We start from the raw sequence: 12,251 nt of genomic DNA on the forward strand, positions 1-12,251 counted from the left end.
GGCTCCCTTGTAGCTACTTGTTGCTGCTTCTGATTGTAAAGTGGAAGTGGCCCATGCATCTTAATCCCGTTGTCTCATCAGTGGAACTGGTATTCCTGTTTAATCCTGTCTGCTAGGGTGAAATCCCTTCCAGGCAGGCACCAAGGATGTTTCAGGTATCAGTCCACCATTCAGATCAACCAGAAAAAACCCTGTCTGATCTGGAGAGAGTTCTTTCAGGTAGGAGAACAGACCACAGCAGGAGGTGCCCCTCGTCCTTTGCTGAACACGGTCAATTCCATCTACACCGTCATTAGAAGTACACACAGATATGCAAAGCCGTCAAGCTGAGTTTTGGAAGTTTCTGCAGTGTTGCATGCATTCAAATACTGTTCTGGTTATGTGATATAACAATGAAGATGATTAAGGGAGTGGAACATCTCCCTTATGAGGAGAGGCTGAGGGAGTTGGGTCTCTTTAGCTTGGAGAAGAGGAGACTGAGGGGTGACCTCATTAATGTTTATAAATATGTTAAGGGCAAGTGTCATGAGGATGGAGCCAGGCTCTTCTCAGTGACATCCCTTGACAGGACAAGGGGCAATGTGTGCAAGCTGGAACACAGGAGGTTCCACTTAAATATGAGGAAAAACTTCTTTACGGTGAGGGTGACTGAACACTGGAACAGGCTGCCCAGAGAGGTTGTGGAGTCTCCTTCTCTGGAGACATTCAAAACCCGCCTGGACGCGTTCCTGTGTGATATGGTCTAGGTAATCCTGCTCCGGCAGGGGGATTGGACTAGATGATCTTTCGAGGTCCCTTCCAATCCCTAACATTCTGTGATTCTGTGATTCTGTGAAGTTTTATTACATCTAGCAAAGCTTTGGTGCCAGGCTGTAGCACTTATTGAGCTCTTAAAAACAATCACAAACTCATTTAGAGTCAGGCTTTTTGCTGGTTGCAAGAGCTAGTGGAAGAAACAGGCAATAGTCAAGAATAAAACTAGTAATACAGAATCTAGTGACTTGATTTATGTGAAGTGATGAACCATGATGTATGTCAAGTTAAATTTTAGGATTGCCTAACACAAATACTGCAAGATACTATTCGATAAATTGTCATCAGTTCTGGGATTTTGGTGAGCGTTCTTGTGGAAAGTTAAGGAAGAAATTACACGTTCTGTTTCATAGGGGTAGTGAATAACTGAAGCTTTGCTGTAGGCAGCTCTGCATACCTACCACTGCCTCTTTTGTGGCAGCTTTCATCCTGAAAAGCAGACAACTCAAGCCCATATGCCTGCTTATTGGTCATCGTTTTCCTTCGGCACTTTCCACCTTTCCAATGTCAATTACTTTACCTCTTTTCAGCCCTTCTGCTGCACGCACTGCGTTTTTCACTCCATACTCCTTGCTTTCCAAGCCTATCTGACCTCTGTGTGCTGTTGGCTAGAACTGCAAGTCTCAGTCTGTGTTCCTGCATGATATGCCACCGGTCCTGCAACAGAGCAAGCGCAGGAGCTGCTGCCTCGCACAGGAGCAAGTTACCGCGTTCAGCTAATCTGCAGTAACTTGCTCCTGTGAGAGGTAGCGGCTCCTGGCTCCACCCTGCTCCTTTATTTCTCTGCATGCTTCTTTCTCGAGACCTCCTTCCATAGTCAGCACAGCAGCGCTAGGATCCAGGTAGCCCAGAGGGAAACTTCCAGCTGGTTTATGTAGGACTGGTCAGAAGTTATGTTTTCAGCTCCACAGTTTGCATGACCCTGTTTGACAGCCTGAGCGGACTTTCAAGGCAGCCCTTGGAGTCCAAATGGATTGGCGTTTGGGGTTCAGATCAAGCTGAAGTGGTGTCCTCAAGGTATACCTCCCAACAAGACACAGAGGAACTATCTGATGCCTGCTTTCTGCCTTCGCGAAGTACTACTTAACGGCTGGAGCGTTGGTGTATCGGTGAGCTGTGCCTGAATCTTTGTCGAGAATATCTTGAAATACCCACCTTCATCTTAACAGACAGCTCTTAGTGAGTTACTGGGAACAGACCGTGTGTGGAGAAGAGGAAGTGATCAGGCTTCTGTGAAATGTGCTGCCTTCATAAAGTCCATAGCCAAGGATCACTCTACTGCCCATGGCCAAAGGCAGTAGGAAGTGGGTGATCGTAGTGGGACTGCCTCAGCCCCCAAAGCAAGGTCAGCTGTGCTGGGGGAGGGTGAGCTCTGTGGTAAATCGGTTATTGCTGCTCCCGTAGCCCTAATCCACCAACCTTCTCCAGCCCAGACCTCTGCTCCAATGCTTTCCAACACAGAGGGCTGCTTCGTCACTCCTTTATACCTCTCGTCCCTCTTGTATTCCACATTCCCTGCTGTCTCACTCTGCCTTATTCCAAGTTTTCTTTCACCCAAGCCCTTAATCCTGCCTTATATTTATTTGCATTTACCCACCCCGCCTCGCATCACTGTTGCCACTACTGTTTCTTGGATTGCTGTGCCTGACCATGCCCACTCCTACAGCTTCCCCCACAAGCATGCAGTGCCTGGCTCTGCAGCTTCGATTTTGAAAACACAGGTATGTTTTTCAGCCTCGAAAAGGCCAGATCTAGGATTCTGAAGGCCGAAAATAGGGCATTTTGTGGTAACTATATGGCAGCATTTTCTCTGTACTGGGAAGGCCTTTAAGACCTTGACATTGTATTGGCAACAGTCAGAAGTGGTTCATCCAAATACTTTTGTTTTTTATGCTGTTTGCAGGGAACATAACGATACAGCCCGAATAGGCACGTTGGGCTCATTTAGGTATATGGGACAGGAGCAGGGGGAGTGTAATGTTACATATGGACAGCACATCTTAAAGAACCACTGCTTCTTGGAGTGATGTTTCTTTCCTTCTACTTAGAGAAAAAAATGGTGATTGTGTTGATTATGTATTGAATGGGAGAGACTATGCATAGAATATTTGTCAATCTGTAAGCTAATATGATCAGTTGAGGCAACTTTGTATACTGCTACATATTTTCCAGTAAAAGTAAATATATGTACTGAAGTGCCAGTAGGCATTTGCATTTTTGACAGTTGTTTCTCATAATTTTAAGGTAATTACTTGAATGTGAAATTCAAAAATGATAATAGCACTGTGAAACTGTCACCACTGTTCCATAGGCTGGTACTGATTCTGGCCAATTACAGGTGATGTCCAACCATTAGCAGAGTTAGGTGTTGAGTACTGCTGATGGTGTTTTGAGAACAGAACTGTGCAAATGTGAAATTAGGTAAGAAATAGAAGACTGACATTTTAAAGGAGGGCATTGGAATAAGGAAACATCTAAGTGCTTAGAACCAAACCTGCCTACCATTGGAAAGTCTTTGAAGGCAAAGAGTAATTAGTTGAGAGCATTAGGAGAGAATATCTGTATCAATTTAGACATGTTGAAGTTTATGGTATAAAGTTAATTTTAGGTACTTAAAAAATGCAGCTGGTGTTGTGGTAAAGAAGAACTATAACAATGACTACATATAATTTGAACTTTCTGATAGGTGAGGAGTACATCTTAATGGTAATTTAAAGATCAGTCATGCTGAGTTCCTGGGGGTGAGATGGAGATTGGCACATACTCTATCTCACCTCTCTCCCTGGTGGCACATCATTTTTTTGATACTGCCACTGGTGACTACTGAGAGAGTGGTAACCCTCTGGCAGTAGCTTGGCCTATCCAGAGCCTCAGCAGTGCCTCTTGCTGCAGTCTGCTTACCTCTCCAGACTCTTCTGTGTGATCTCAGTCTCTGAAATATGGAGATTATGCTGATATCGTAGAATCAATCATAGAATGGTTTGGGTTGGGAGGGACTGTAAAGACCATCTAGTTCCAACCCCTCTGCCATGGGCAGGAACACCTTCCACTAGACCAGGTTGCTCAGAGCCCCATCCAACCTGGCCTTGAACACTTCCAGGGAGGGGTCATCCACAACTTCTCTGGGCAACCTGTTCCAATGTCTCACTACCCTCACAGTAAAGAATTTCTTCCTAATATCCAATCTAAATCTACCCTCTTCCAGTTTAAAACCATTCCCCCTCATCCTATCACTACATGCCCTTGTAAAAAGCCCATCTCCCGCTTTCCTGTAGGCCCCCTTCAGGTACTGGAAGGCTGCTGGCTTGTATTCAAATTTTCATCCATCAATACCTCCAAGTCCTTCTCTGCAGGGCTGCTCTCAAAGAGAGCTCAAGAAAGACCCTGAAGTAAAAGAGTTTATACTAGTAATTATAAGTAAAATAGTTTTCAGCCAAAGCAGTGAAAGGTGAATAAATAGTAATCTTGTACTTCTGTGTCAGTATCAGTCTTATTAAGGAAGGCAATTCCTGCAGGACATTTACAGGTTTTGGGTGGACATCAGTGATAGCAAGTTAAACAGTGTAAACTGCTGTGTGGTCTTCTGGAAAGATTAATCTTAAGGTTCCCTAGATGTTCATTACTTCTAACTAAAGCCATCCTAAAGACTTAGATTTTTAATGGTCCTACGTTTCTATCCAGTAAAGAAAACAATGTGAAGAAGAATAACCACGTGGGAATAATCACACTGTATGTCTTCTCTTTTTTTAGGTCCCTTACTAGAAATACAGCTAGTGGATTTATTTTTTTTTTCTTTTCTGCCTTGCAAGAAGTATGTGCAGTTTTTTTTAAGAACACTTTTTTATGCTTTGAGGTGCCCCTCTCTCAAATATGGTGACATACCCTGAATCCTTTTTACAGATTCTCTTTTAACCTTTTCCACTGATTAATTCCCATGTGTTTCTTTTCATTTAGAAAACTCTTAAATATTTTTTGAGTTTGCTTTACAGTCCTAGGAGAAGATTTGATCAGTATGCTGGCTTTTTCAGCATACTGAAGACCTGCATTCTGAATGAATTTGACTTATTGTGACTGAAAATGAGTTTGATGTGCTCATCCTGACTTCCGTATGTCAGTACTGCAGAACCATTGTGAAATAGTACCAGTCTTCCCAACAGAGTCAGGCACACTGATGGGCAAAGGGAGGAAGACAAAGCGAGGAAGCCACTTGCCTGTCCGTACTGTGACTGATCTGCTCTGATCCTTACTGGTCTTTCCTTCCTTTGGGTATTTCTGTCAATGCCCAGGAAATTTTTATATGCAGTATCTAATTACAAAAGGATTTTTAAAGATGATATATAGTTCAACACCACTTCTTACTTGTGTTTTATATATGTGAATGTTTCAACTTTGCCATTTTGCCAAGTTCCACCAATTCCCACTGTTGGTGAGCCAGTTTAAGGTCATATATATCATATTGTTGTCAGAACTGGGAAGAATCAAAATCATATTAAGATGTGTACATTGTGTGAACTGAAGGTCAAAATTATTTACGGCTGTCTAAGCTTCTGTTTTCTTTTGTTTATGAAAATAGGCCTGGAGATGGTGAGATATTAATTAGAAAATGACAACCAGTTTATATATAGAAAAAAAAATGTAACTCACTATGAATTAAAAGTATATAAAGAAAGAGACATCTCAGTGTCAGACTTGAGCAGAATGATGCCTACATTCCTACTTATTTTCTGATTATTTCTAGTCAGGGGCAAAATTTAATCCATATGTGAGGCCTTATTGCTAATGGGAATGGGATATAAAGTTGAAGGAAAATACAAAATAGCAAACACTATGAAAACTTGGAGCTACTAAAGAGTATGATGGGTTTTGAATGTCCCTTTTAGTCAAAGCAGAAACTCTTTCAATGGTCTGTCATGGGAGAGTTCTCCTTATGGGGTGTCTGTACTTCAGTGCAATGCTTTCGGAGCCTCTGAAGTCACGGGGTTGACCACTGTGCCTTTGCTTAGCAAAGAGGAACATCATGGTTGTCCAGTTTGAACAGCACATTGGTCTCCTAACCTTTTCACTGGCCAGTGATGTTCTTGTCTGCTTGTTGATAGCAGTGGCACCCTAATGCTCCTCTGGGATTTGGAGTTTGCATAGTAATAACATTGACTTGCACAGTATCTGCAGAAATCAAACTAACTCTTTTCCGGAAGTACCAACAGTCATTTGAGTCAACTGATCCCACTGTCTCTCTGGATCTTGGTGCCGTACGCAATGCCTTTATAAAATTGAGTTGCAGAGAACAGCAGGCACAAACTGCATCTGGGGCTCTTTTTATTTAGGAAGTCATTAGACAATATTGCAGAGATTCTCTATTATTTCTCAACTTGTAGTGATGTCATTTTTGTATTACTGTGCATACTTTTGTTTGCCCTAATCTGTTTTAACTCTTAGGCGTGCTGCTCTGAATGTGTGTTTACTGGTCTTTTGATGTCCCTTGATCTCTAATGGCCTCATAAATAGAAGAGGAACATACCTGCTGTTCTTCCGTGTTATTGAGTGACATCCATCATAAAGAAGCCTGTGAAATGATTTTGTTGAAGAGCTGCTTGCACCATAAACACAAATTACCAGTGTGCATCCATCTTTAATGCGTGTCTTTCCTTTTTTGTAGTAGTTCAAATAGAATCGTGTAATCAGCTTTGCAAAGGTAGCTCTTGCTATCGTAATGAAGCTTGTTACCCTGCTAGGGTTCAGTAACAACTACTGGAGATGCAAGAAAAATTTAGAATGTAAAGTGATATCTTAAAAAATTTTTTTCATTTTTTAGGCTACTCACCCAGAATGTTGGTCTTCTTTATGTTGGAAACTTTGACAGACCTTTTGCACAAATTAAGGTATGATTAATAAGCTGGCAGGGGTGGGTGGCTATTTAAATTCTTTAACTTCTGTATGATTTAAGTCTTGATTTAGAGAACTTCAAATTATCAATACAGCTTCAGGAAAAATAATGGGAAATAGTGCTACTTCGGTGACGTTTACCATATTGTTGGTTTGCTTCTAGTTACATCTGTATGCTTAACTTGTCAAAGAAGTTTAGTTTTTCCTGTCATCTTTTGATTAATTTTGACTTTGGTTAAATTACCAGAAGGAAATTTTTTTGCTTTTTTGGTTTGTTTTTTTTTTGGATTATCTTGTAACATTTTAAAACAAAGCCACTTTTGGAACTAATTCTTTAAGTGATCGTTGACAGGGAAGACACTGCAGTAAAAAGCACAGATTGTTTTCCCAGTATTATTAGTTTTATTATGAAAGACTCATAGAATTGCTGGAAGAGCATTTGTCTTTTATGATTCACTGTTTCATTTCCTTCAGTTGAACTGTAATAGTTTCACATTTCTAGTTGCCAGTTGCTAATTAGTTATTGTCATGTCACTTGCAAACAAAAATGTTTTAGAAGAATATATGGACTGATTTTGATGAGTTTCATTGGGATTTTTCTTAGGACAAGGATAGGGAAGCATTAGCATGTCAGTCATTACACTGGGTTGTGGAAATGTGGTATCTGTTTCAGAATGCCGAGATGTTCCGGTGTCTCAGATGATACCTGTAATTACTATAGATTCTGCAGTCTTGGCAGTGTTGTTCCCTCCATTGTGAGCACATGCTTGTGCCTCTCAGAATTTTAAAAGCCTTGGTTTTGTTTTGTATCAGAATGAAACTTAATTTCTAAAACTCAGATGTGTTCCTTTGCCATCCCTAATTACATTACTAAAGAACAGTATTCCCGACTATATCTAGCTAATACTTGCTTTCTCTAACTTAAACCTTAGTACTGTTTTAAAATTAGTTTAAAAGGACAGATGCATGCTTTTCATCTTCCTTGTTCCTTTTCTCCCATCTCTCCAGTTCCTGCATGTATATTATTCAGTTTGGCTCATGATCAGACAATTTAGATGTTTCTTGAATGAAAGCTTGGGTTACAAGAAGTTGCATCACAAACAAACTTGTATATTTGTGGTGCTAACCCTTCAGAAAGGTGCTTGTTTAAATGCTTTAGAAAAAGTCTCTCACACTGTTCTCCCCTTCCAAATGAGGCCTCATTCTCGCCCTCGCCTGCCCCATCCCTTTCTAATAATAGGCAGCAAAATGGGGAGGTTTTCCCCATGGCTGGGAAGAGTTTGTAAGTTGACTGGGTGGATTTGAGAGAGAAGAGGCGTATACTGCACTCGTTTTCAGCCGTTTGCAGTCAGCAGTGGTAGTGCTCCCATCACCTGTGGCCAGGGAGAGGCCCTTCTGCTCACAGGGCAGCTGCAAAGCAGATGCTGTGCAGGATCAAATTGCAGGACGGAGTATCGTATTGCTCACAAATGCTTTGGGAAAGGATAAATACAAAGTACACAGCCAGTTTCCTGCAATTTGCATGCAGGACCTTCTCTGATGGAAGTTGTATCTGCATCCTGATGCTTAATAGACTCAGTTGGACCTTCCTCCCTGGGTGTACCTAAGGGATTTTCCACTAAATTTTCAACATACAAAGCCATATTATCGCTGTGAGTTAAAATATTATTTTATTTCTTTTAAACTTGTTGCCTAATAATTAGTTTTGATTCAACCTAGGCCTTATGTCAGGAGACATGGTAAGCAGTCTCTCTATTCCTGACTTTATCTTCTCTGCCACATTACCCCAGTCTTGTATCTTCCAGGCTACAAAAACTTAATCTGTGTAATTGCTTTCTGTATCCAACCATTCAGTATCTCCAATCAACACTGTTTTTGTTCTTTATACCCTTCTGTATTTCTACTGTTGCCTTTTTTAAGGTAGGGAATGGCACACTATTCAAGATAGGGGCACAATAAAGTTTTCTGTTCTGTTTGCTGTTTTTACCTTATATATGGTACAATGCTTGATAAATATCTGTCATACATTTAATTTGAGTAGGTTACTGTTAGACTTTCTGGTATTTATTCAAAATGACTTTCAGTTACTACCTAGGAAAAACAAAGCTTATTATCCACTAAATTACTGTAGATTACATAGATATGTTTGAATAAGGTAATTCCACAAGCTGTACTCTCTAAAACATAACTTTTATTTTTTGGAACTATAGGCATATATATGGGCATGTATTTGTACACCGCTGCTTTGCTTTGTTTCTGATAGTAAAGGTAATCCTGAAATGGGAAGCTGATTTGTCTCAGGGTCATCTCTTCTGTGGCTTGTATTATTAGCTGCAACTAGGAAATGGTGTGCAATTAACAAAAACAATAAGCTTTATTAACTGAGGCTCCTGTCTGATTGCTTGGAGATCCTGGAAAGGTGTTGGCTGCATGACAGCAGGAGGAATTGGTGTAGAGTGATGGAGTTGTACTCTCTTGGAGGTCTTCAGCCCAAAACCAGGGAGTAATAATTCACATTAAGAGCTGTTGCTGTGAAAAGAAATGTAGGTACTCTAGAGATTTACAATGGTCTTTTGTAACTGTTGGCACAAGTTTCTTTCCTTCTTCTCCCAGCAGTTCTTCAGGTCTTTCATACACGGTTGCAAATGATTCCACTAGTTAAAAGACCTGTGAACCATGCCCTGTGCTGGAATAAGGCAGAGTCTTTGTAACCTTTTAGTTCAGATATGCTTTTTCTCACTTTGTGATGGATTGGTCTCTCTTGTTATATAAATTACCCACTCATATTCATTTGCAAACTTCCCAAGTATTATGTATTCTATTAAGATATGGCATTTCTTGCCAAACGTGTGCATTAAGGAATGCCCCAAACCACTACACTCCTCTGTCGGTGTAGATTTATTACTCAAAATGAACCATTATTATACAGCAGTACTTCCAATGCATTTTAGTGCACTTTCAGTTGGACAAATAGGAAGGTTACCAGGCCTTTGAAATATTCATAGGAAACATATAAACTACCATGCTAGTACTCATAAATTCATGTTTCAATTTATATACATTTACAAAACTGCAGAGGGAGGAGCTCCTTATCAAAGTATCCCTTCCCAAAAGCAAACAAGTTTAATTTTCCACAACAGTGCAGGAAGATAATTACACCAGTGTCTTCGATGATGAAGACTGTAGATGGCAAGTCTGGGAAGAGATTTTGAAATACTAATGTCTCTTCTAGGATGATTTTTCTATGACTTTCTCATATGCAATAATTCATTAATATCTATAATGTTTCTGAGACATAGATGAATTGGTAAGATTAACCGAAATTACCTGATCTTCTTCCTCCTGACGTGCTTTCAGTGGTATCAGTGGTAGTGCTTGATAAATGTGTGATCTCTGTACATCATTATACAAAAGGAATGTGAAGCGTTCACTCCTCAAGCTTTTGAATCCTGTATCTGGTAGCAGGTAGATTAGAAGAAATGGAGAAAAGCATGTTTTCCTGGCTAGAGGGATCTGCCTGGACCTTTTCTTTACCAATAATGTGCCAGTTCATAGATAGTGCAAGATTTTGTATGTTGCTACTTTGAACAGAGTTCATGATACAGAACTTTTTAAGTTATTGCATAATGCTTGGGATGGCTCTTGTCCTAGAGTAATATTCAGTTTCAGTAAGTGGCTCATAAAAATGATGATGGCTATTTTGGTGTGGTGGTCAGAGTACTAAATGAATTAATGATTTGAAGGTCAAATTTGCTGTGGCAATGAATTCTCATTTTATTGTCAGGGGACTGTTCTTTAAGGTTATATTCAAGGAATTGATTTCGTATAGGGTAGTTCCTATTATAATTGTATTTTAATTTAAATTAAATTATTCTAATTTATTGATTAATTCTAACATCTGTTCAAAGGTGGTGTAGAACAGTTTCTACATAAATGTGTTTTTTGTATCTTTTCCCATTTAAGTAGCTATGTTAGAGTAGTAGTAGTTATTACTGTCATATACTTCTGCGTTCATTCAAGAACTTCAGACCAATTCGGTGATGTGCAGCTTTCTTTGGATCTTAAGTGGTTGTATTTATTAAATACCTCTTGGAAACTAGATGAAGTGAAAGTTTCTTTTAAGTGACAATCTTGATCAGCAAGATAAAGTATTGACATCAGCTGGAATTAATCACAGAATCAATCAGGTTGGAAGAGACCTCTGGGGTCATCGAGTCCAACCGTTGCCCTGACACCACCCTGTCAACTAGACCATGACACTAAGTGCCATGTCCAGTCTTTTCTTAAACACATCCAGAGATGGTGACTCCACCACCTCCCTGGGCAGCCTGTTCCAATGTCTAATAACCCTTTCGGAGAAGAAATGCTTCCTAATGTCCAACCTGAACCTCCCCTGGCGAAGCTTGAGGCTATGTCCTCTTGTCCTATTGCTAGTTGCCTGGGAGAAGAGGCCGACTCCCACTTCACTACAACCTCCCTTCAGGTAGTTGTAGACTGCAATAAGGTCACCTCTGAGTCTCCTCTTCTCCAGGCTAAACAACCCCAGCTCCCTCAGCCGTTCCTCATAGGTCATACCCTCCAGACCCTTCACCAGTTTGGTCACCCTCCTCTGGACTCGCTCCAACACCTCAACGTCTTTCTTGAAGTGCGGGGCCCAGAACTGGACACAGTATTCCAGGTGCAGCCTCACCAGTGCTGAGTAGAGAGGGACAATCACTTCCCTACACTGGCTAACTACACTGACTACACTATGCCATTGGCCTTCTTGGCCACCTGGGCACACTGCTGGCTCATGTTTAGCTGGCTGTTGATCAGCACCCCCAGGTCTCTTTCCGCCAAGCCGCTTTCTAACCACTCTTCCCCCAGCCTGTAGCGCTGCATGGGGTTGTTGTGGCCGAAGTGTAAGACCTGACACTTGTTCTTGTTGAACCTCATGCCGTTGGTCTCGGCCCATCTGTCTAACCTGTCCAGATCCTCTGTAGGGCCTTCCTACCCTCCAGCAGATCGACACTGCCACCCAGCTTGGTGTCATCTGCAAATTTACTGAGGGTGCACTCAATCCCTACGTCTAGATCCTCTATAAAGATATTGAACAGCACCGGCCCCAGAACTGAGCTCTGGGGAACACAGTTAGTGACTGGCCGCCAGTTGGACTTTGCCCCATTCACCACCACTCTCTGGGCTCGGCCAGCCAGCCAGTTTTTAACCCATCGAAGAGTCCACCCATCCAGGCCCCAGGCAGTCAGTTTGTCCAGGAGGATGCTGTGGGAGACAGTATCGAATGCCTTACTGAAGTCTAGATAGACTACATCCACAGCCCTGCCCTCATCTACTAAGCGGGTCACTTTGTCACTGTTTAACTGGCAAGCTTTCTTAAATCTATTTACATTAAATACTGTTCCTATTCTTATACTAACAATGAAGCTATTAAAGCACAAATTTTATCATAGAAAATTTGTGTTTATTAGAAGTAACTAATTTCATTGTCCCAGCGTACATAATAGTCACCTGATGGAAGGGCACGTTATGGGAGTTTTAATCTGTTTACAGAACAA

General features: G+C 41.1%; 1 protein-coding gene across 2 annotated transcripts in view; it reads left to right on the forward strand.

Moving 5' to 3' along the window:
• RNGTT (RNA guanylyltransferase and 5'-phosphatase) overlaps positions 1–12,251 on the forward strand; it is a 206,722-nt gene that overhangs the window by 163,217 nt on the left and 31,254 nt on the right. Inside the window, exon 14 of one of the 2 annotated variants that reach the window (XM_068397279.1) lies at positions 6,626–6,692. The exons of the other annotated variant lie outside the window; for it this stretch is intronic. Within the exon in view, the coding sequence (XP_068253380.1) occupies positions 6,626–6,692 (67 nt within the window). The remainder of the gene's footprint in view (positions 1–6,625; positions 6,693–12,251) is intronic. 2 annotated transcript variants of the gene reach the window in all.

This window comes from Nyctibius grandis, chromosome 1, assembly GCF_013368605.1.
Source record: "Nyctibius grandis isolate bNycGra1 chromosome 1, bNycGra1.pri, whole genome shotgun sequence".
NCBI lineage: Eukaryota > Metazoa > Chordata > Aves > Nyctibiiformes > Nyctibiidae > Nyctibius > Nyctibius grandis.